Here is a 23,289-nt window from a genome sequence, read left to right on the forward strand (position 1 = left end):
AATCCTTTGCTCTTGTTTAATCCATGACCTCTTTACCCCTAGACCAACTGATCACACAAAACACATGATTACCCACAAATGTCCTGGCCCAATTATTTTCATGTTTAAGAAAACAAAGACAATTCGGGAACAGTAGATGTTGTTATATAACGTGACTACGCCGCCCCCATATGTTACAGAGATGGCGCTCTGATAGAGGGGTGGAAGGCAGCATTCTTAGTGTCCTCATTAACTAACTCCACGGTGTGCACTACACTGATTACCCAATATTAGACTGCGCAGAATAAACAACATTAAATAATCCCAGATTTCTGCCTCTGTTTGAAAATAGTTAGACCTGTACAGGTGGCCTAGCTGGCCCTGACAGTCCACTAAGACACAGATGCAGAAGCGTTGTACACCTGCTCCTTTCAGACTTAGTACACTCTGAGTTGAGATACACATGGGGATATACTGTAGTCTTCTAGCCCTCAATTTGTGTGGAGTCTGTTTTTCTGGTGCGCCAATCATCTAGTCAAGAATCTCATTTGGTGAAACAGAATCACAAAGAAACATAGTGTTTCACAAACTGGCAGTGTAGAACAGCAGTGTCAATTCTAACTGGATAATGGCTGATTCAATGGCTCTGAATTCCAATCTGGACTACACCCAATTCTTACGTGACTAACCCGCCGAAAGTCCAGGGTAGTTTCTACGTACTCCAAATAAACCATTGTGAAAACTGCAATTCATGAGATGGCAGCACCAGGCTAAAGCATAAACAGTTGAGCACAGCTGTTTTACCACCTGAGGGAGGTATTCTGGGCATCCTTATGTGGTTTAAAATACCTCATAGCAAAATGACGTCTATGGATCAGGCACACAGGGGATGCGGGCAGTACAGTACAGTGGGCGCAGCTGGTCCTTGTCCACTAAACAAACCCCTGTGATTAGGCTCGTTCGACTTCATGCAGCGCTGCGGAGATCTGGCTGAACATGACGCATGCTGGACATTTGCACAATGCGACACAATGCATTCAGCCTGATCTGTGCAGTCCACTATAACTCAGTCATACATACCACTTCCTCCTCTTCCCCTGTGTGTGTGTGTGTGTATGTGTGTGTGTGTGTGTGTGTGTGTGTGTGTGTGTGTGTGTGTGTGTGTGTGTGTGTTTGTGTGTGTATATGTGGGTGCGTGCATGTGTTGAATATGTGCAGATCTGTCTGGAATGTGTGCTGATCTGTCTGGTCTGGTCTGGTCTTATAAGGTAACTGCACTGCACTGCATATTTATATTTATTATACACTTTTCTGCTTTTCTGCACTTCTGGTTAGACGCAAAATGCATTTCGTTGTCTTTGTACTTGTACTCTGGACAATGACAATAAAGTTGAATCTAATCTAATCTAATTGAATCTAATCTGTGATTTACATCATCTCATCCGGTGTGAAGTGACGCTATACGCTGTTCTGACTGAGGTGGAACAGAGGAGGGGATAGGAGCATCAGTCCCCCCCACCCTCCTTCTATTCTTCTGTCTCCACCTCTTCCTGTCCTTCAGACTCTCACACACACACACAAACACACATACGCATACACACACACACAGAAGAAGAAAGACCCCCGGTCCTCCCTTACACAGATTAGTCATTACTCACTCTCCACACCCTGCTTGGGTTCTGTCACACCGCCACAGGAAAACCCTCACAGCCTCTCCAGTCTAACCCTGTCTCTCCCTCTGTTCTGTTCAGCAGATACCTCTTTCATTTGAGTCCAGTTTCTAATGCAAATCTCCAGAGGACCCAACATAATCATTCGCAGTACAGTCTAGACATGGTTCAAACAGGGGACTGAGCCTCAGCTCAAATCAAACAGTCAGAGAACATGGTTTCATACATAAACAAAGCGCAGTCTCTACCACTTGTGGGAAGTCAAACACAAAACACACACAGACACAGACAGACACACACCCACACCCACAGCTCTCTAAAAGCACACAGCTCATACATACAAAACATACAAAGCCCGTACAGGGCTGATTGAGAGGTCCATTAATGTGGAGAGGATGTTAGTGTGTCTGACCACATGCATGTCCGGCTTTCCTTCCTTTGTTTGCTGCACGCCACTGCTACTTTTACAGTGCTTGGAGGAATTGAAGCCATGTTGGAAAGGATAATATACATACTTCCTATACTAATATGCATGTTGAAAACTGAACTAGAATATTGGAAGTACCTAAAGTGAATCTTAAGGTGTGTAAGTCTGGTCAAAATGAATAAGAACGGCTAATGTTGCTTATAGAACTCTCCAGGAAGCATAGAAGGTCTGACAAAAGCATTTTTGAGGCAGATTGCATCAGGAGGAGGCTAAGGATCCTTTGTTTTCCTTTTCACATGATGTTGAATCGCAGCCAGGAATACTGAACCAAGAACTGAAGAGCACCTGGGAACGTTATCATTTTCATCTCACAACCACTTGAAACAGAAAAGCTATGACTGTGGTTTAAACATCTGGTTTAAAAGACATTTAAAAGCCTCTAACCACAGCTTATATTTATATTAACAACACTTAAAAATAAAACTTGGATCTTTTGGATTTCCTTAATTCCTCATGTGCAGCTACATGCAATCTTAAACATAAGGTATTTATGAGAGATAAAGCGGAAAGCTGTCTTTGAACAGGGTGACCAAAACCTTGCCTTCTAAAGAGAGACTAAACAACATCTCTTTGAACATGTCAGATCTTGGCCTGTGCTGGGGATTTTTTCTTCCAGCCCACAACTCTGGCAACAAAGCATCTAATGTTGTCCAAGAGAAGACTCTAGAGCTTGTCCGTCTCTGCTGTGAATCCTCAAGTATCAATAGGAAGTCAGGGTCTTGCACATAAACATTTCCTCTTAACAAATTACCCAGTCAGTAGGTCAAAGGGCAATGCAGATGAACTTTAGGAATTAGCAGCAGACCAAGATTGCCTATAAATTCCCAATTATCCTATCTAGCACATTTCTAGCAGAATGTAACTAGATGACATTCTGTATCTCCCCCAGATGGGTAAACAGGGTTGGCTGCACCAGAGGTGGGAGGAATGGCTGCTCAGGGGGACTTCTCTCTCTCTCTCCGTGTTGAGTAATGGGAAAGGAATGTAGGTCTTCTGTTTTCCCTTTAAACAATGGTTCTGCCTCTGCCACACTGATACTGATACAGACCACAAAAGCATCATCTACACTTGAGTTTCACCATTTAAAGCCCATACGATACTGTAACTGCTCACTGTGTTTGAGGTGATATAGGCTACAGGCGTTATATCAGTTATATGTTATCTATCGCCTATACTGCCAATGATTCATAATGTATTTATGTTATATTACTATATTACTGATTCCCAAAGGGGATACTTATTGAAAACTATACTGCATTGTTGAAACATCCCTTAGGTTAAAGGTATTTGATTATATGCTATTGCCCATAATGACATTTCTATGTGCCGAAACCACCTTTTCAGAGCCTTTCAGGCAGTAAATGCAGTCAGGTAGTGTTACACCTTGAATAACCCACAAGACTTCCCACCAAATGATACACTTGATGCCTAAAAACTAGGTCACTGTGAAGTGATGTTTCTTCCCTGCACATTTCTGGCATGGCGGTGGAGCTTGGCACCCTACAGCATAAACAAACACCAGATCCGTGCCCTGCAGTTATCTCTCAGTGAGATCTGGGGAATAATGATATTCATTTACTATTAGAAGAACCACAATCACATTCTGTCGTGTTTCAGTTATGAATGACTGTCAATGATTCAATAACTAAGTTTTTGTTCATAGAAATAAAAATGCTTCTAACAAACAATACTGGCAAAAGTCTTCTCAGGGACGATGCATGATCAGTTTTCAGTCTTCCAACACATTTACGGTATGCTAGATGTGATTGGATTCCTTTCTGAGAAAATATGCACAGGATGTCCATTTCGAAGATCCAAATAGTACACGTTTAACGTTCAGTAAGCTGTTTCATTGCAGATCTTCTTGATAACCAAATCAACTGCAACTTGGAGCAATCTGCATTGTCGCTATGACTGCTGGTACTATTTTGGCTGCCTAGTGAGTGAGTGCTGGTCTATGGCAAGAGGAAAAACATCTGGAGGAAAACATCAAAAATACATCAACGTGGGGGCGCTAAGCAAAGACTAGTGCTGGCGTAATGTGATGGAAAGAAGTAAACTTCACTGACTTACAGGCGTGTATCGCAAAATCTCCACGCACATCGTTTGGCGTGAACTGCTCTATACCGCTGGAGTGCTTTAGCATTCCATAGAACTGGCGTTATAGCCGCTCGTGGTCGTTATGATATCTAGGCAGCGATGAAAAGGTCGAAAGGTGGGGGTGGGGGCTGTAAAATCAAGGTGTCACGACGGAAAACGCCCACATCCCACATCTGGTACATGCACTAGCCTACTTGTCTGTGACACATCCAAAAGCATCATTATGAGCCAAATTAATATTCCACGACAAATGCGCATCAGACCGACATTGCGCGTAATTTCCCTCAAACACCGGCAAGCTTCCTCGGCACTAATCAAAAATGAAAAGGACATTGATGACATTGACTTCATGTGTTAGTGTTTGACAAAAGGTGTAGCCTACATGTAACCCACGTAATATGACAACAGTGTAACACATAATAAAACCTTGTTTGGTCACGTTTTGATTGAACTTCAAGCTGCAAACCACAGCATGTTTTCCAGCGAGATGACATCCATAATAAACCATCGAACAGGCTCCCATGGTGTGAATCATAGCTCGTAATGATTTACTCTGTTTCATGACTATTTCAAAATTAGTTCCATATGACATCCCCTATTAAGAAAGCACGTTTGAATGTCATATATTGTTCTGTTCGATATGACCTACCTTTGTCTGACAATGTTAGTTTTTCTTCGAAATTTATCTCGAGATCTTTGTTCTCCATTTTCTCCATTCAGACGCCTCGGTGTCCTTTTACAGATTTAGTCATTCCTTCACTAAACTTAAACAGAGGAGAAGAGAAGGAACTCCCAAGATTACTCACTTCAACACACCCTGTATCTCAGAGGTAACCTAATGACTGCAAACGTCAACATAAAATAAGTTTCCTTTAGAAGAACTGCAGTCTCAATAAATTACTAGTTCTCGTCGTCGACAGTTATCCTACTTTGCAAAATGTGCAGTTCAGAACCTATTTCAAAAGGAAAAACTGAAGTGAGGGGCCACGTCCACGGACAAGCCCATAGCAGCAAGACTGCTTGAAGAATGCCTATGCGGGATGGTCTTTGACTCTCCGATGGACTGTACCATATGGCAGGGATATACTTTTTGAACCAGTGTCATGAAGATCGCTGACGTCTGCTCTGTCTACTGTAACTCCGGCCAAAATATGTGTTGATAGGAGGGTGATGTATACTGGCACATTTGTTCACTCGGCATGGCACTTGACACAGACATGCCAGCTAATATATGGGCATAGCCGAAAAATCTGATTCCCCTCTGGCTGGCACGGTGCGTCCACTTCACTTCAGAGCGAGCGTACGGTTGGCGGGGAGGTGGACGGTCGTAGAAAGTCTGCATGAATGCCTCATAATGAATGTTAGATGCGCGGGCTGGGACGCTGGAGTGTGACATTTCTTGAACCGTTATTTAGTCAGGCATGAGAGTTATACCAACCTCGAAATGTGGTTAGGCATTATGTAAAATGAAATGTTGTGAAAATGATTGCATTTATTATTTTGTGTTTCGTTTAGGCTATTCTGTTATGATGATTAATGGGTGTCTTTGACATTGAAGTGTATGCAAATGTGACAGGTTAAATGATAATTAATTATTTGTAGTCTAGTAGCCTAGTTTATCAACAAGAAATCTCAGACTAGGGTCTAAAATATCTGCAGCTATAGGCTCTCGAAGCCTATAAGGATACCACAATGTAAGATAACAATGCAGTCATAGAAAGAGTGTGCCATGATTGTTCCCAAAAGATTCAAGAGAGAAAACCAACATATATCCATTTTTAACGGGAATTGTGTAAATATAGGTTAGCTTGGCCTGATTCACTCATCCCACCTTAGTCCTTCAGATTCAAGTCCGTATGAATTATAGATAAAGTGTCAGTGCAATTTGTGAGGCTAACTGCAACAGGCGAGGAGAAAATATACACACAAACAAACAAAAAAAACACACAAGCAGACTGGCTGAGGCAGTGTGGCACAACTGATGTGGTTATTAAAATCATCACAGTTTTATTTAGATAAAGGAAACTTTGACCTACTTCATGACATGCTGATTCTATATTTGTCCAAATCATTTTAACCTGAGCCACAGAAACATACCTTCATGACACTACACTGTCAAAGCTTTGGTCATTATTTTACACTGTGTAATATCAAAAAATTGTTTATAAGGTCAAATAGAACATTAACAGAAGTGAATTATGATGACTCATTATCAAGAGTGTCCAGTGGAATACTAAAAAAAAAACTATCTTTGCAAGGCTACAAACCATATGGTATTATTGAACACATAGACAATTTCAGAGAGAATATGCCATGCCTCATGCATTAATGAGGTCCTCTTGAGAGTTTGAGAAGGATTGACCTTGCCAACATGAGGGTTGTGGGGGTATCAAGAAATATTGTAGACACACCACAGAGTGATTGGGATTTGGACAAACACAGCCTCCGACACAAGAGGCAAACACTAATGTAATCACATTGCCCATAGAGTGTGCCTCTTCTCCTACTGCAGACCTGCCATCAAATTACCACATGGTCGGTTTAAAAAATAACTGCTCTTGTTGAGGTCAGAGATGTTCTTGGAAAGTAAATAAAAATACTGAACCTTGTGTGTTGAGAAACAAAGCAGACCTGTGCTTAGCAAAATAGTGTGGGAACTTATTGCTCCCCGAAAACAGTGTGTTTACATCTCCACAGTTGGAGAGCAGAGGGCGGACATCATGAAGTGAATAATTGTTGGATGGATAACGATTTGAGGAGGACTGTGAGTGTAGGGGGTTGAGTAATCAGGTGCCATGTCTGAATGCGGTGTGTGTCTAATCTTTTTTTCCCCACTGATATTGTGTATACTTACATAACAGTCATCTGAAGGCACTGGGATCATAATCAGATTGGAGAAGTGTTCCAACAGGCTGTTACACAACAATTAGGAATAAGAAACATTCACGAATCTACTCAATGCGGCACAAAGCTTTGCTACAGAGGCAAGCCTGGGTTCATATCACACAACCAATTATTATTAAAGCCAAAAAGTATGCTTTAGTTTTGTTTAAATCCCTTGAAGAGGATTCTTCAAGTAATACAAGCAAAGCATTTACCCAATAATTTGCTTCCTCATTTTAGAAATGTGGAAATAGGATGTGGGGATTGGTAAACTGGGGCTGAGACTTTCTTAGATAGATATTTTAGAAATTTTAGAACAGAGCCAGCTTTCCCTACCATCCTGTTCAGTCGCCCAGCGTCGTTCTTCTTAATACTGCCTCACCAGCACACCACGGCATGAAAGAGGGGACTGCCAAAGACAGACTGGTAAAACATCAGTCAGCTGGGCAAAATTAGTATCAAATACAGATGCAAAAACAGACACCTAGACACACACACGGTCTGGCTGATTGCTGAAATAGTTTTCAGAGTACCATGTTAACTGGCACTGAGTCCTTGTAACTGACTCATAACTGCTAAAATAACTCTCGCTTTGATATGCCCACAAACCAGCGGAGGTCTCACTCTGGAGTTTCATTTCCCTTTACACCTCTTGGATTACCACTATGGAGACAGTTGCTCCCAAAACAGAGACATTATGAGTCATTAATTTAATGCCAGCACAAGAAAAGTAGCAGGTCAACACAGATCTAATTTCTCTGGGGGCTAGCTTTCAAGCTTTGCTAAACGCCTCTCTCTCCTGCTCTTCCTCTCTCTTGCTGCCCAGTAGCTCTCCAACTAGAAATGTAGGGTACATTTTATTCCTTTTCCAGGATGGTCATAAAGGCTCAGCCAACTGTATCACATGATGTCTTATATAAACCTTTTTATATATATATATTTCTTAGTTAAACATTACACCATATGACATGTCACAGAAGATGATTCTTTAAAATAGTTTCCAGAGGCAACATAATTGAACAAAATGAAAAAAAAAAAAAGATCAAGACAGGATTAATAGCTTTATACAATGTGCTCCTGCAGTGTGTATCTGAATGTCTCCACAGCTGTTTGGGAGTGGGAGGCGACTGTAGCCACAGTTGCTGTGGCATCAGCTGCAGCAGTGAGCTAAAGCTGCCTGGAAAATGTTCCAACCGACATCGTCACAGAACTGGACAGCCTCAAATGAAAAGTTTACTTTAGATTTACGGAGCAGTGCGGCAATTTCACAGGACACCATGAGATGGGACATGTCTTGTTTTAGTTTGAGCAAAAATGTAAGGCCAAACCACACATCACGCAATGGGTGTTTAAATGTAAATATGATATGATTAACAATACAGGTTTAATACTGACAATACTGGTATACTATCAGTATAGAACATATCTATACTGATATTTATCCTTTTTGAAAAGATAGCATACATACTATGAATAAAAAAGCCACTTGTGCTGAGTTTGAAACACAGTCTAGTTGCATAGCTCAAATACAGATCTAGCTGAAAACGCCATCCAAACCACAACAGTTGGTGCAGAGGCACAGTCCCAGCCCCCACCTTCTGTCTTCCCTGTGTGGATGCTGACTGTCAGGACACGCTGTCAGCTGTCACCCTTTGAGGGAGTGTTTTGGAATGTCTCTTAGAATCAGATGAAGAGGGTGTGGGACAGGCTACTCTCTGGCTACAGGACCTATTACAATGCAGTGGTCACTAAATTAGAACAGGCTATTCGTCTCATCACATAACAATGCGAATAATAACAATAATAAATAATAACATTTAATACATAAATTGGCATGATGAAAATTGCTGTTTTAATGCATATAACAGTATTGTGACATAAAAAGGTCATCCATGGGCAAATTTAAGTCAGTGAAACTCATTTGGTGTCTGGTATTTCTATTTAATGAGAAAAGTATTTAATGGAATAACAGTGGTTGAATTTGAAAGATCAAGATCAAGAAAGAAAATCACTGAAACAAAAAACTAAATGATCAAATTAATTTGGATTGTACTCCATCAGTAATGCAGTATATGTTCCTGTTCCAAAATCCTGTTGAGTATTCTTTGTCTCACATTAAACAACAATTTTTGCCCAGCTCATGCTGGTACCCAGTTCTTTCTATGGTTGTATATGAAAGACCTCTTTGACATAATCTCTGGATCATAAAACCCTGTAAGGAACAAAAAAGCACATTCAAATTGAAGAGTTATTTTGTGGATTCGGATAATTCACTTGACTGCAATTAACTTGACATAGCAATGCTATACCTGGACCAGGTACATCGTGTCCTTTAGGATTTTGTACCCATCGGCTTGTCCCTGAGACAAATGCAGCAGTGGACATGAAGTGCTTGGGAGAGCCCTCATAGTTGACAATGTCATACTGCCCCGGGCCTGGCAAAGGTGGGTTCTCGGAGAGTTTCAGAGGAGGTGCTGAGAGTCCGAGATAATGTCTCCGTCTGGTAGATAGGTGACATAAAATTCCAAACTAGACCTTCATTATGTTCCCTATATCACACATGCTACATTGACAACTGGTCATTTAACTTTAAATTCAAGCTTACAGTGAGTTCTTTGTTTATGGTTTTACCAATAGCATGGAATGGGTCCTGCTATGATCTTATCCAGGGCCACAAAATTTGTTACCCAGAACAAGTGATCCATGGTTAGACAGATCATAACCACAACCACCCCGCACTCATTTTAAGTGTAACTGTGGGTACTTTGTTCTACTAAAAAGTATACACCAATGTGTTTCACGTACGGTAAGATTGTCCTTTTCACCATCTCTGGGATCTGATAAGGGTTGTATGCCCCAGGCCCTGGGCCTTCACTCTTCAGTGGAAGTGGGTTGCGGGCAATGTTTGATTTAAAACAGGAATAGGGCACCTTTGGGTCCTTCTGTGTTATGGTGTCATTTACATTATAGTGACCTTTAACAAGATAAAAAAGTAAAACAATTACTTTTATGTAACAAGAAACTTCTGTTAAATGGCTATATACATCATGTTAGGCTGGAGAGAACCTTTAAGTGCGAATATAATACTGCTAAGAGCTTGATCTCACTTTCACTCATACCACTTACAGGGGGATGGTCCTTTTAAACCATTCAAATTGGCCATGTTTCTTTTTGTCTTGGAGAGGAAGACAGAGTGAGCTGATATGGTTGTGATTTTGTCAACACCACCGTAAGACACCTGTAAAAAATCAAAGTTAATATACTGCAGTTCATAAGTAAATGTTTAGAGGCAGTAATTAATCATCTAAGTTTGGAAGTCGCTTTGGTTAAAAGGTGTCAGCCAAATGTAATGTAATGTAATGTTTGAGACGGTATTGGTAAAAATGTAATATGGTCCATCTGCAATAAAAAAAAAGGCTTCTAGTTTCTCATTTCTGTGCCTTTGCGATAGGAATGTCACACAATGGGGGGCAGCCGTGGCCCACTGATTAGCAGTCTGGACTTGTAACCGGAGGGTTGCCGGTTCGAGCCCCGACCAGTGGGACGCGGCTGAAGTGCTCTTGAGCAAGGCACCTAACCCCTCACTGCTCCCCGAGCGCCGCCGTTGAAGCAGGCAGCTCACTGCGCCGGGATTAGTGTGTGCTTCACCTCACTGTGTGTTCACTGTGTGCTGTTTGTGTTTCACTAATTCACCGATTGGGTTAAATGCAGAGACCAAATTTCCCTCACAGGATCAAAAAGTATACTTATACTTATACAATGCACCCACGTTGTATTGGTTTGGAGCTGGAGTTCCCTTGGTCACACTATCCAATTTTACTGCAATAGGCAGACGGAAATTTCTTGTGCTTCCTCTTAAAAAGGTGTGTTTAGGCAGCAAACTGGATTGCAGGTTATAAGCATTGGGTCCTGGGATACCTCTATGTAAGTTTCGAGAAACTCTGTGAGCCTGATGGAATACAACAACCAGCAATCAGAGTTGCACAGTAAGTGGAAAACGAGAATGTTTACATTTCACATTAGTTTTTTATTTTATTTTTTTTAATGATTTTCCCAACCTTTGATGCAAAGCCCCCAGTGCCTTTCTTGGAAAAAGAAGGGCTATTATTTTCTGCGGGTGTATGTGATAAGTATGCACCAGGACCAGGATTTTCATTCTGAATGATAATGTTTAAATGAAAGAAAAAAAATAAAATTGGTCTTAATAACTGTGTTATTCATATAATGTATTTATCTGGGTAAAGTGGGCTACTTGTTTACCAAACTGTCTTCCAAGAGAAACCTCTTTGACTTGGAACAAAAGCCCTTCTTTTCCTCATTGCTGATGACAACCGTTTGATACTTCACAGGAATTGATGAGGTACATCCAAGTGGCTTATAACCTTGATGAGACAGTAGTCAGGTACATGTATTGAAAGAGATTGTAAGCATGTCAATAGCCTCTTTTATACCGTGACACATGGAGAGAATGCTAACAATATACTCACAGTCACTTGAACTTCTATGTACTTTTCTCATTATAGCCATGCAAGATGAAATAAATTCAAGTGTTGATGTTTCATGTCAAGCAGAGGGAAAAAGTGAGACCTGTGGATAAGGGCACAGTTGTTTGCAAATGTGTTGCTAGCAGCATGTTGACATAGAACGAGACACATTGATAGCCTAATCCTTGATTTGTCTAAACGTTTTCCGAACCATTAGAAGTAGGAAAAGCTCAAATAACGTTGTAAATAAACGTTGTCAATGTCAACATTACATATTGACTCATATTAAATATTTGCTGAATTAAAGATGTCCTTACCGCTTCACTGAAAAAACGTTGTCAAAACTGCGATTGTTGAAACATTGTTGCAGTGAGTACTTATGTTACCATGGTAGCGCACACCCACTGAATGTCACATGTTCACTGTCAAACTACTTGCAGATTTTACATAATTTGTTTTACATTGCCCCCATGTGGCAATCAGTAGTAGTAGCTTCTACTCACTTAGATATCCCCGATATCCCTCTCAGCTTCCCGGATGTCACTCGTTTGCGCGTTGTTTTTATGCGAAATCCATCATGGCGATGCATGCGAAAGCTACACCGCCACAAATTCCCGATACACGTCGGGAATTATCAGAGCTTGTGAAGAGAAAACAAGAACTAGCGGTAGGCCGATTTTAATAAGGCGGTTTAGAATGGATACATATAATGTCGTGTGCCTGTAAGACTGATTTGTAAGACTAGCTGAACGTATCGACTCTGTGTCAACGTAGTAAGCTAGTTAGCTTTTAGGCTAGCTCAAACAACTGAACAGAAGGCCCACTAGCAAGCTAACAACTCAACATTTAAATACGGTCAGACAGCGGCTAGGGCTAGCTAGCATTAGCAAAGATCAACTAGCAAACCTATCATACCAACCTTAATGAAGCTAACGTTAGCCATTTGAAGTTCCGCGCGCCATCCATACAGTGACAACTGCCATGAAGACCTTGGCTGTGTGTTAACGATAGATTGTTACATTGTTATTAACTAGCTACCTTTTTTATGACACATGGCGTTTACAGACAGCCGATATTAAATTAATCTACTTACCTAATGTTTGGCATTGCATGTTGTTTTGCAACCCTGTGACAATATTTCAATGCATGATTAACGTTGTTATGACAGGAAACTTTGGTAAACCTTGAGAGGCAGATATATGCGTTTGAGGGAAGCTACCTGGAGGACACTCAAATGTATGGGAACATTATCAGAGGCTGGGACCGCTACCTCACCAATCAAAAGTAAGAATTGTGGAATTGCATTTCTGTGCCATATTGTATCGCTTATTTATTGAATATAGTGATAATAACTCCCCATGATAAGAATTTAACCATATCGTCATATATGGCGGTATTGATAATAGTGTTGCATTATGATGTTTTAGCCTATGCATATGCAGAGTTATTTAATATCCATTGTAAAGGATAGTTAGTCAGTTTAGTTATAGGCTGTGATTTTTTTTTTTTTTTCATTTTTTCATTTGCAGAAAATGGGCTGTATCATGATGTATGTAGTTATATTATCAGGACATGATATTATCTCTATATTGTTACGTGAAGTATTGGTCATATCGCACAGCCCTAAATGTATATAATTTATTATCTATGGATTGTGTCCTCCTGCATTCATACACGCTGTTTTATATTTTAGGAACTCAAATAGCAAGACTGACAGAAGAAATAGGAAGTTCAAGGAGGCCGAAAGGCTTTTCAGCAAGTCCTCTGTCACCTCTGTGGCTGTAAGTTCATTGCTTCATTTTCTAAATATTGCAGAAAGGAGTCAAGGTGTTTCATCCTGACTGTCTTGATTTCTTACTTCTGCTAAAGAGCTTTATCGCTATATTCTTTTAATGCCTCTGCAGTGGCTGAACACATTATGTTTTTGGGTTGTATACATCTGTCCGTCATGATCTCATGACCATAATATCCCAAGAACTCCTCAAGACACAGACTTCAAATTTAGTATGAATGTTTACTTGGACTTTTGAGATGAACTGATTGATTTTGGAGGTGAAAGGTCAAAGTTTAAGGTCACCGAGATCACATTTATGTCCCATTCTTGTGAACACGATATCTCAACAATGCCTTGAGAATGCTTTGCCTTTTCTTAAAATTGGGTATGAACGTTCACAGCAACTGCGTAAATTCCTTTCACCTCTATACTCTATGTATTACTTACCTTGCCATACAAATGTATGTCAACTAGAAATTCATGGCTGTGCAGTCATCTTACTACCACAACGTGCTAGTTCTAGTTATCATGTATTTTTTAGTATCTAGTTGTTGAAAACATTGAATTTCTGTCGTCTCAGGCTGTCTGTGCACTTGGGGGCATCCCAGATCATATGAATGAGAAACGTAAGTAATAATGTCTTTGACAAATTTTTTTGTTTTTGTACAGTATGTTTACTAGGGCTGCAACAATTCATCAGTTAATTATAATAATTAGTTGGCAACTATTAAATTAATGGCCAATTATTTTGGTAAACTTTCATTTTTGTAAGGGGAAAAAACCCCTTCTAAATTTGCTGATTGCAACTTCTGGAATATTCTCTGCTCTACTTCTCTCTCACAGTAAGCTAAATATTTGTCGTTTGGACATAATCATGAGTTTTGGGGAAAAACTGAGATTCGTCATCTTTCAATATATTATCAATTAAACAACAAAATGATTTATTTAGACATTACTCAACAGATTAATCACTATGAAAAGAATCATCAGTTGCAGCCTTAGCACACCTGCATGAGGTGAGCAAGAAGTGACATCTGTACACAACCTGAGTGTCATTGTGTAGAATGGCCTCTAGGGGGCTCCTTCTGCATAATGCATTAGACTGCCCAACTTTTAATAGACCTGACTACCTCTACGCTGTGTCCTGCACCTATTGCATGTAAATCGTATTTTACTCAACATTAAACTTTCACAAAAATAACATATTGTTAACAGATATTGTAGACCAAATTTTATATATATTGATCCTATGGTAGTACTGACATGATAATGCAAACGGTGTATATGCATGGGGCAGCCGTGACCCACTGGTTAGCACTCTGGACTTGTAACCGGAGGGTTGCCGGTTCGAGCCCCGACTAGTGGGCCGCGGCTGAAGTACCCTTGAGCAAGGCACCTAACCCCTCACTGCTCCCTGAGCGCCGCTGTGGTTGCAAGCACAAGTACTTACTTATACTTATATATACTGTGCAGTTGAATTTAAGAAAGGGTTGATCATTTAGACCAGTGTTTCTCAAACTTTTTTTCTGGGGACCCACTTTTTAAAAATGACAGACTATCGCGACCCAACTCGTGACTGTGGTAGTTAACAAACTAGATCAGTGGTTCTCAAACTTTTTCTTTCATTCCCCACTTTGATCAAGGGGGCATTCTTGAGCCCCATCTGTCCCTCATCACTCTAAGAAAGTGGTAGGTCAAGCTTAAAATTGTCAAATTTATTGAAATAATGACAAGTTCTAAATATATCCGCTTCAACAGAGTTAAAATCAGCTGGTGCTGCAGATATAATAATAAATAAATACATAACACACATATTTCTGTTTTCCAGCAACATATTAGGAAGCATAGGCCATTTTACAGCATTGTACAATATATTCAATGAAATACCAACATGCAGCATTAAATGGATCCATAATCCAGTCATACTGAGCACTGCTGATTGGGAAATATTTTTTGAAATAAACTTTGCAGGGATGTGATGTAGGCCTACTGTTTAATACATGGGATCACAAGAGTGCCTCCCAATCAGACGTTTCAGCGATTTTGCTCAGAAATCTCAAAGGCATAATACTGTCGCGATCGGGCCTGTCCCATACTCAAGTTTTTGGTGAATGCAGTAATCTTATTTGCTAGGTGGGGTAGGTGCTTGTCTTTGCCTTGTAACTGGACATTTAACTCAAATGTATCGCTAAGATGTATCAAATATATCGCTAAGATAGGCCAGCTTCGTCAAGAAATGTTCATTAGTGAACGTGCTTGCAGATTCAAACATGCGCTCTTCCTCCAAGAAGAGGTGACTCGGAGCTCAAACACGCGCGACAGTAGCCTGGCGGGCCATCCTATATCATTGAAATGTATAGTCTGGAATCAAGCCATTCACCTCGCTTAATCCAAGGGGCGGGCAGAGAATTGTCTTTCAAACTGCCTAGGCATGCAATAGGCCAGCCTTCACGACCATATCCGTATCCGGTCGGCAAAGCGGCAAATACATCCTTCTTGAAAGGAATGACTTAAGTGCATTGTGTTGCTCAACTTTCAAAGAAAAGCACAAGTCCAACTCCTCCAAAGTTGACGCCAACGCCGATTCAAACAACCGCTCTTCGTTCGCCATAGCTTTGTTCACCGTCGCAGGACTGTCGTTATCCTGTTAAGCCCGCAACAAAATAGAGCGCTGTGATTGGATAACATCCACGGTGTTAGCCAATAGAAATTCCTATGGTTTGCTACTAGACGTACAGGCTGAGCAAATTAATTTGCCGCCGCTAGGGTGCGTCTAGATTTCTAGGCTAGCGCGACAGCACTTTACCTCGGGAAAGCCACCTTGCCTCGCTGTGAAACAGTACAGCCTTTTGGTCAGCTACCATCTCTTCGCAAAGTGCGGAGAATAGACGCGCTTTTAAGGGCCGGGTTTTGATGAAATTCACCACTCTCACAACAACGTTCAAAATGTCATGTAGGTGGGACTAACTAAACTGCCTTGACACACGGCTTCCCTGTGAATAACACAAAGCGTCCATTGCGCATCGGGTGCTACCTGGGCCCAGGCTACAGATAAAAAAATAAATTAAAAAACTCCTGTTTTTCACGTCAGTTCGCGCCCCACCTGGCATGTCTCCGCGACCCAGTAGTGGGTCGCGACCCACAGTTTGAGAAACGCTAATTTAGACAAACTGTTCTATGGGATTCCCAGGTGAGCCAGGCAGCGGAACCGAAAGCGACACGTCCCCGGACCTCCAGAACCAGGAGAACGAGCCGAGTCAGGAGGACACAGAGGACGGCGACGGGACCGCCCAGGACCTCAAGCCCCAGAAGGCCGCCTCTTCCTCCTCTGGCGGTCACCATGGGAGCCACAAGAAGCGCAAGAACAAGAACAGACACAGGTACGTCTCTACGTTTATACAGGATGGACTGACATAATCCTGACAATACTGACATCATCGCCGCAGCAGAGAGATTTCAAAACCTAAATAGAGACACCTCCATAGGATTTTGAAAGAGGATTGGCTTCATAACCACTAAGGCATGGACAAAAGCTGTGAAAGAACTACATAATGGCACAAATAGAAAAACAAACAAAAACAAATAGCTTACATGTCCTATCTATACGTTCTGCTGCATGTGCAACACTGGGAAGCATACGTAAACCTCAAGTTGTTGGACAATAGAGAGACTATTGCGTAAATGAAAGTGTTCTAAGTCCACTGTTCCTGTACCACCCTGTCTCCCATGGTTACGCCTGTTCCCTTATCTTCTCTTCTCATCTCCTGCAGTCTCCCACGAGTTGTTTCTGTGTCAGCTTTAACTAGACAGATGTTAAGATGGAACCAATGGCGTGAGTGCTATGAGAGCACTCAGACTGAAACTAGGTTGTAGTGAAAAGAAAAAAAGAAAAAAAAACTCAACTCTTCCTCCGAGAAGGGAAAAAAACATAAAATGGATGGATTGGAATGACATGTTCAAGTATTCTCAGATGCCAAGACAGGATTCTAAATAGCTATAGGACACCTCATCTGGTCAACATCACACCTCAGTGTGTGTGTTAAACATGCATAGCACACAGTTTGCAGTACATAACGCACGGTCAGTTTACAGTATCTGAATGTGTACATATCCTGGGCTTTAAGATGTGTCTGACAGTGTTGAGGGTAGGAAATAGTAACTGGCAAGACATAAATTCCGGTATAGGTTATACAAGCTGTTTAGTTTCTGTCATGCAACATTTAAGTATGAGGTAGTTGCACTGCATTAGCGGTTCTTAAAAGCAGGCCATACTTCCTCCACTTGTGGAAAAATATATGTAAAGAGTTATATCAAGTTGTTTCATATGATTAAACCACCTATAGTGCTTATCAATTACTTTTTCTCTGTCCTGTCACTTACACAGGAATTGGTGTTATCTTTAAATTAATAGTTCCATTAGGGACCTATACAGTGTCATCAGTATTTTTCTGCCTTCTGGAAATTGGCTCATACTCTGTAGCTGGTGCTGCTGACATCATATTTTACCTACAGAACTACGGAAGGTCTGAGAGCGGTACATTCTAAAACATATCTTTTAAAGGGAAACTTTGGTATTTTTTAAACCTGGGGTTTATTTCCTTGATATGAGGTATGATAGGAGAACAGAGCCCTGCTTAAAGTGTAATTCCGGAGTAATTTGAACCCAGGGTCTTTTTCACCATGACAACGAGTAGAACACCCCCTCGAGAGCTAGATTGCGTTAATCAAATGTACACTTACTAAGTTCTTGATGCTTCATTTTATGTGTAAGGACCCATTTCATACTACTGCAGAAGTGTGATGCTATTTTGAGCATTATTAGTGGTTAAAAAATGGTGGTTTGGATACGCTTGGCGCACTGCCCTTAGTACTTGCACTGTTAGCCTTTTAGGCTATAAACACTAAAGTCGGTCAAACTCAGCACTCCTTCAATCAACGTAATTTAGCTCCTGGGGGGCTCGACTTGTTGTCATAGGGCAATTCCACGTAAAACTGTCACGTCCATAACGCAAACTAAATACCATGGCGTTGTGTTGCCGTTATGGATGTGACAGTTTTGCGCAGAATTGCCCCGTAGTGAAATAGTCCCTGGGTTCAAATTACCCTGGATTACACTTTTAAAAATACGTTTGATGTTTCCATTTAAGATTAGTCAAAAGTGTTATTAGGACACATTAGGGTAGGAAGCACATGGGCACCCCTGTAGTATGGTGTAGTGTTGGGTCTGGTGCGGTGCCATGTCAGGCTGAGATACTAACATTTTCTGCTCTCTTCCTCTCTTATTGCTGCTCCCTTTACAGTCCCTCTGCCATGTTTGATTATGACTTTGAGTAAGTCCCAGTTTAACCTCCATGCTTCCTGTGATGTCACTTCCTCCCACTGTGCCCCTTGCTCTGTCCTTCCGATTGCCTCACTGTCACCTCAGATTTACGTTTGTCATTGCTAGTGACCAATCAACTGGTCTGTCCGACACTGTAGATCCATTCTCCGTTAAGCATGTTTGTAGGCGATGCAACCTGTTTTACTTTTTTAAATTATTATTTTTGTCTTGTATTGTTGTGTTAAAAACATGTGTTGATGCCACTTTTTAATTTTCATTTAGATTTCATTTTTTTAAGGTTATGTTTCCTTTAGTATGTCAATTCATCTTGGAATGCATAAGATGAAATTGAAGGTGTTTGTGGATGATTTTTCTTGAGTTGGGTTCTTTCGTTATCTTTCTCCATCTCCTCTTCCCTCTCATTTTCAAACTGTACTTTTTCAAACCGATGTTTTCTGTGATGTTTCTCTCTCAGGTTTGACATGAAGATGAATAAGAAGCCCCGCGCGGTGAGCGACTTTTGAAGTTCAGCCCGGCACAGTGTGTCCCGTGTAGAGTTTACACGCTCTCATTGTCCAGACGCCCTCATTATGTAACCTGTTGCGTCCGCAGGACTACTCTGCCTGATGGTGGTCCTGACCGGCCACACAACAGAGCGCACAAGGAACGCTCAAGAGCTCTACACATGCAGCAGAAAGTTTAATGAATTAGTGATTCTTTATCTTTTTTTTCCCTCCCCTTTTTGAAAAGATTAAGGGGTTGGCTGTTCCCAGCAAACAGTGTGAAAAATCACTTGTGTTTGTATTACATAGAAGAAATGTCTTCTTTGGTTTGCTCACTCATGCCTTGTTATCCTTTGGTGATCAGAGCGAGGGGCATAGGACAGGCTTTGTGATGGGGAGGTCTCTGAAAAGCTTTGTACAGAGAGTATGTCCAGCGTGCATGTTCTAGTTGACTCAAGGCAGGGACACTAAGCATGCATTTTGTATTTTATGTCAGACCATTTGTTTGGTGTTTGTTTTGTATTGTTTCATAGTAATTTTCATTTTGTTTTCTACTGTTTTGATTTTTTTTTAAAAAGAAAACAAAACACTTGTATACTTTTTTTTTTTTCTTAACGTGTTCGATATTATTCATTGTGACTTAATTTTGTCATTGTGGATATTATTTTGTACCATGTTTGTTTTTGCATAAAAGTGTACAATTGTAAAAGTGTAATAAATTTCAGAACATCCCCAATCATATCATGCCCCTTTATTGCTTGACAGATACTCAAGGAAGGTGTCATACTTCAGTTTTAGATTAGATTAGATTAGATTCAACTTTATTGTCATTTTGCAGAGTACAAGTACAGAGACCGCAAAATGCAGTTTGTGTCTAACCAGAAGTGCAAAAAAGTGCAATGTGATATACAAAGTAGGTGGTGCACATGACAAAAGATATAGTGCAGTGTAGACAGTAGTATACAGTTTGACTAATTAATCCTTCTCCTGCGACTCCTCTTTCAATGTAAATATGTGTAGTAGGCTCTTGATGCTAAGTGTATGCATGCTATGTGGTATGTTCCTCATGATCTTACATGGAACCTACACCAGGCATGTAACTGAAGCGTTCCGTTCACGGAGCGCCTGCCTCAACAATCAGCTTCCACTTCAATCAACGGAACTGACTACACCAGACGTGATGGCGGCAAAAAATTAGACCAGTCTAGACTATTTTTATGCTATGTGAACGGAGTGCTTCAGTTGTGGACCCTCAACTCCCTGTAGCCTCCCTGTAAGTCAGGTGTATTTGGCTAAATAAGAGCCTCTGACAGGTTCTTTTAAGGTCTGCAGAGCTGGGGATTCTTAAAGAGCTTGATTGAGAACCGTGGCACTAATCCAGGGGCCTGGGAATTTTCATTAGTAAGATGGCAGCCGGTCTGTACAGGAACATGGAACAGTATGTCTGTTTTATTTCTCAGGCAGTGGCCCTCTGAACGGATTGGAGGAATATTCTCTCTTTCTCTCTCACTCTTGCTTTCTCTGCTTCTCTGTTGCTTTTTCTCTCCCTCTCCACTCTTTCCCCCTGTTTTTTCTCTTTCCCTCTCTTCTCCCCTTTCCTTCTCCCCCCTCTCTGATGATGTGTCACCCCAGGCTCTGACCTTGTCAGAGTGGCCTTCGACATAAAGTGGCAGTTCCCATCAGATTCCCCCTCACCACCACCATCACCACACTCATTACCCATCAGCCCCAGTGTTTGTGAAATGCAGGGAAATCTGACCAACACCATTTTCATCCAAGCCCCGCTGGTAGGATTGGAAAGCCACTGTTTGTACAGAAGATATGAAATTGTGCAAGCATTCCTGTGGTATGAGTTCTCACAGCAGAGGGACGTTTTCGAGGGAGAGGGGAAAAACAAGCCCGATGGTGAGTTTGATGGAACGTGTCCATGAGCTGCAGTGGTGAGAAGCAGCATGATACAGATGCTCTCTTCAATTCCAAGTGATATCTCAATCTTGCACGGCGAAACTGTCAAGACACTGACAATTTAATAATATACACATATGCAGTATATAGAGAGAGCTAGCCATGAAGAACATGTGTTAAGGCGCTTGACAGTGCCCAAGGCTATATTTCCCATAGAGCAAGCACATCGTGCACATACTAAAAATGTAAAATGGAGTCAGTGAGTTTGTGAAGACAAATACTGTTGAAGTCTGGCTAGTTGAAGTCATGGACTGTGTCTGAGAGGAACTGAACCAGTGTTGATCTGAGTCAGATTAGCACAGGAGTCAGCAGCCACTCTGGGAAGACCTCCACTGGGTGATTCCGTGTGATAAAGCTGAGTCTGTGATTCATTCCCAATGGGCCTCATCCTCAATGGAGACAGTTACATCACAGCAGATAGAGTATCTGCTAATGCAAGCTATGAGGTCAAAGGGTTGTTTCCAGATGTTGCTGAGCTGACACACTGATTAATGTATAGGCCTGTGTTCTGAATGTGGTCTACCAAAGCATCCACACACAACATGGTCATCCTTTTCTTTCACTTGGTTAACACTACTTAGGATGTGTTTTTTTATATACCCCAAGTCAATGCCCTGTTGCTCTAGCATTAGTTTACAGAGATATATTTGAAATTAATTTGTGAATTTGTTTATGAAATGCATGTGCTCCGAGTGTCAGGGTAAGATTTGCGAGCTTAGAGACAAATGTGTATTGGAAAGTCATCAGCAGGCTTAAGGGTGAGGATCCCCCTCTGTCATAGACAACCATGTGTTTGAGCCAGAACTCATGACTTTCTGGAATCATCCGTCTCATCCTCGGTCTCTGGCTCTGTGACAAGGCACGCATTACAAAAGTGACACCAGTTTATTAGCTGCTTTGGCAGGCGCAGGGGCTTTAGCGCATAACTCTCCTTTTCCTTCTGCCATTTTAATGCGTAAACACACAAAGCTTTCCCCTCCACATCAATTTGGTGCACCAGTAACTCAGTATCAATTTTAAGCCAATCACTCAAGTTTGCATGACCTGCTGGCCCTAACAGAGGGCAGTTAAGTCCAGCCAATGTTGCCCTTATCTTGTGTAGTTACAGGACACAGCTATGAACAGATTGATCATAAGACTTATGTTTAACCTGCTGACTGCACCTTAGATAGATGGATACTTTATTTGTCCCTGTGGGGACATTGGTTTGTAGCACAATCACAAAACACTTCAGTATATCACAGAGTCGCACTCGCAAGGCATTTCATCACACACCCACACAGTCACCAATAGACACATGCATATTTACACACATACCCATACACTCACCTCGTGCCCTGCACAAGAGTAATCTGGCCAGGCCTGCTGCATATTCTGCTTATCATTATTATTAAACGCAATGACTTGAAAACTAAATGAAAATGTGGACCTGTGTTTGGAGACTGGAGAGCAGAAAATGACCCCGTTATCTGGCATTAACTTCATAAAACCCCCAGCAGATCAAGACTGGGGCGATGAAAAGGCAATGGCATTCTTGCACAGCATGTTTGTTTACTGTTGCTGTATGTTTGTACTGTATTGTTGTCCTTTTATCCTGTGTACTTGACTGCAAAACACATTTCCCTTTGAGATGACAAAGTAACTGAACTGAACGGGGCTTGGGCCACATCTATCCCAGATGACAGGTGCAGAAGAGATAGGATGCAGTCAAGGCAGGATGATGCATGGGGCACATTAAGACTCCCTGCTCACCCTAACTCACCCCTTTGGTCTCGACTTCCACCCTTGTCAAAACAAAGTCATGGATCTTCCCTGGCCTGTCTGTGCCTGTGTCAAGCAGCTTACGATTTGGCCGAGAGAAGCACCAGTTAGAGCAGAAGGAATTTCGCACTCAGATTGATGGCTTTGTTACAGGTAAAAGCTAAGTGGCAACCTGCTTTTATTCTAGTGTGCGCTTGAACTGGCTGTTCCCAGGGCCAAAATACCTTTTAAGCAAAAGCATGCAATTATTTGCACCTTTTTCTAAGAATTGTTTTTATAGGCAACTATTATTGGTAAAATCTTGGTGTCCTCTAATTAATTTTTGGCTTTAGGAAGGAGAGATATTCACGCCTGTGGTTCCTA

At 41.3% G+C, this 23,289-nt stretch overlaps 3 protein-coding genes across 10 annotated transcripts in view; 1 reads left to right on the forward strand and 2 right to left on the reverse strand.

Moving 5' to 3' along the window:
• LOC125285712 (MAP7 domain-containing protein 1-like) overlaps nucleotides 1-5,274 on the reverse strand; it is a 46,765-nt gene extending 41,491 nt beyond the window's left edge. For 4 of the 5 annotated variants that reach the window (XM_048230274.1, XM_048230275.1, XM_048230272.1 and 1 more), the window contains exon 1: nucleotides 4,886-5,274. In XM_048230274.1, coding sequence (XP_048086231.1) covers nucleotides 4,886-4,952 — 67 coding nt within the window. In that variant the 5' untranslated portion in view covers nucleotides 4,953-5,274. The remainder of the gene's footprint in view (nucleotides 1-4,885) is intronic. The other variant, XM_048230277.1, reaches the window with a different exon arrangement.
• Nucleotides 5,275-8,956: 3,682 nt separating this feature from the next.
• On the reverse strand, nucleotides 8,957-12,584 carry stpg1 (sperm-tail PG-rich repeat containing 1). Of its 3 annotated transcripts, none has more exons than XM_048230288.1 (9): nucleotides 12,107-12,584; nucleotides 11,607-11,706; nucleotides 11,380-11,501; nucleotides 11,178-11,276; nucleotides 10,889-11,068; nucleotides 10,246-10,357; nucleotides 9,925-10,093; nucleotides 9,429-9,619; nucleotides 8,961-9,331 (listed from the first exon to the last, which is right to left on the reverse strand). In XM_048230288.1, exons 2-9 carry the CDS (start codon nucleotides 11,644-11,646, stop codon nucleotides 9,258-9,260), a joined length of 987 nt encoding a protein of 328 aa, XP_048086245.1. In that variant the 5' UTR covers nucleotides 11,647-11,706; nucleotides 12,107-12,584; the 3' UTR covers nucleotides 8,961-9,257. The 3 variants fall into 3 exon arrangements, with proteins under 3 accessions (XP_048086246.1, XP_048086245.1, XP_048086244.1); XM_048230287.1 differs by lacking the exon at nucleotides 12,107-12,584 and adding an exon at nucleotides 11,921-12,024; XM_048230289.1 differs by lacking the exons at nucleotides 10,889-11,068; nucleotides 11,178-11,276; nucleotides 12,107-12,584 and adding an exon at nucleotides 11,921-12,024 and having other exon boundaries at nucleotides 8,957-9,331.
• On the forward strand, nucleotides 12,107-19,939 carry meaf6 (MYST/Esa1-associated factor 6). 2 transcript variants are annotated; one of them, XM_048230291.1, is made up of 7 exons: nucleotides 12,107-12,270; nucleotides 12,772-12,887; nucleotides 13,297-13,384; nucleotides 13,958-14,003; nucleotides 16,568-16,757; nucleotides 18,678-18,707; nucleotides 19,173-19,939. In XM_048230291.1, the coding sequence occupies exons 1-7, from the start codon at nucleotides 12,181-12,183 to the stop codon at nucleotides 19,219-19,221; spliced, it is 609 nt and encodes a 202-aa protein (XP_048086248.1). In that variant the 5' UTR covers nucleotides 12,107-12,180; the 3' UTR covers nucleotides 19,222-19,939. The 2 variants fall into 2 exon arrangements, with proteins under 2 accessions (XP_048086248.1, XP_048086249.1); XM_048230292.1 differs by lacking the exon at nucleotides 18,678-18,707.
• Nucleotides 19,940-23,289: the final 3,350 nt, after the last annotated feature.

The sequence above is a fragment of the Alosa alosa genome, chromosome 20 (assembly GCF_017589495.1).
Source record: "Alosa alosa isolate M-15738 ecotype Scorff River chromosome 20, AALO_Geno_1.1, whole genome shotgun sequence".
NCBI lineage: Eukaryota > Metazoa > Chordata > Actinopteri > Clupeiformes > Clupeidae > Alosa > Alosa alosa.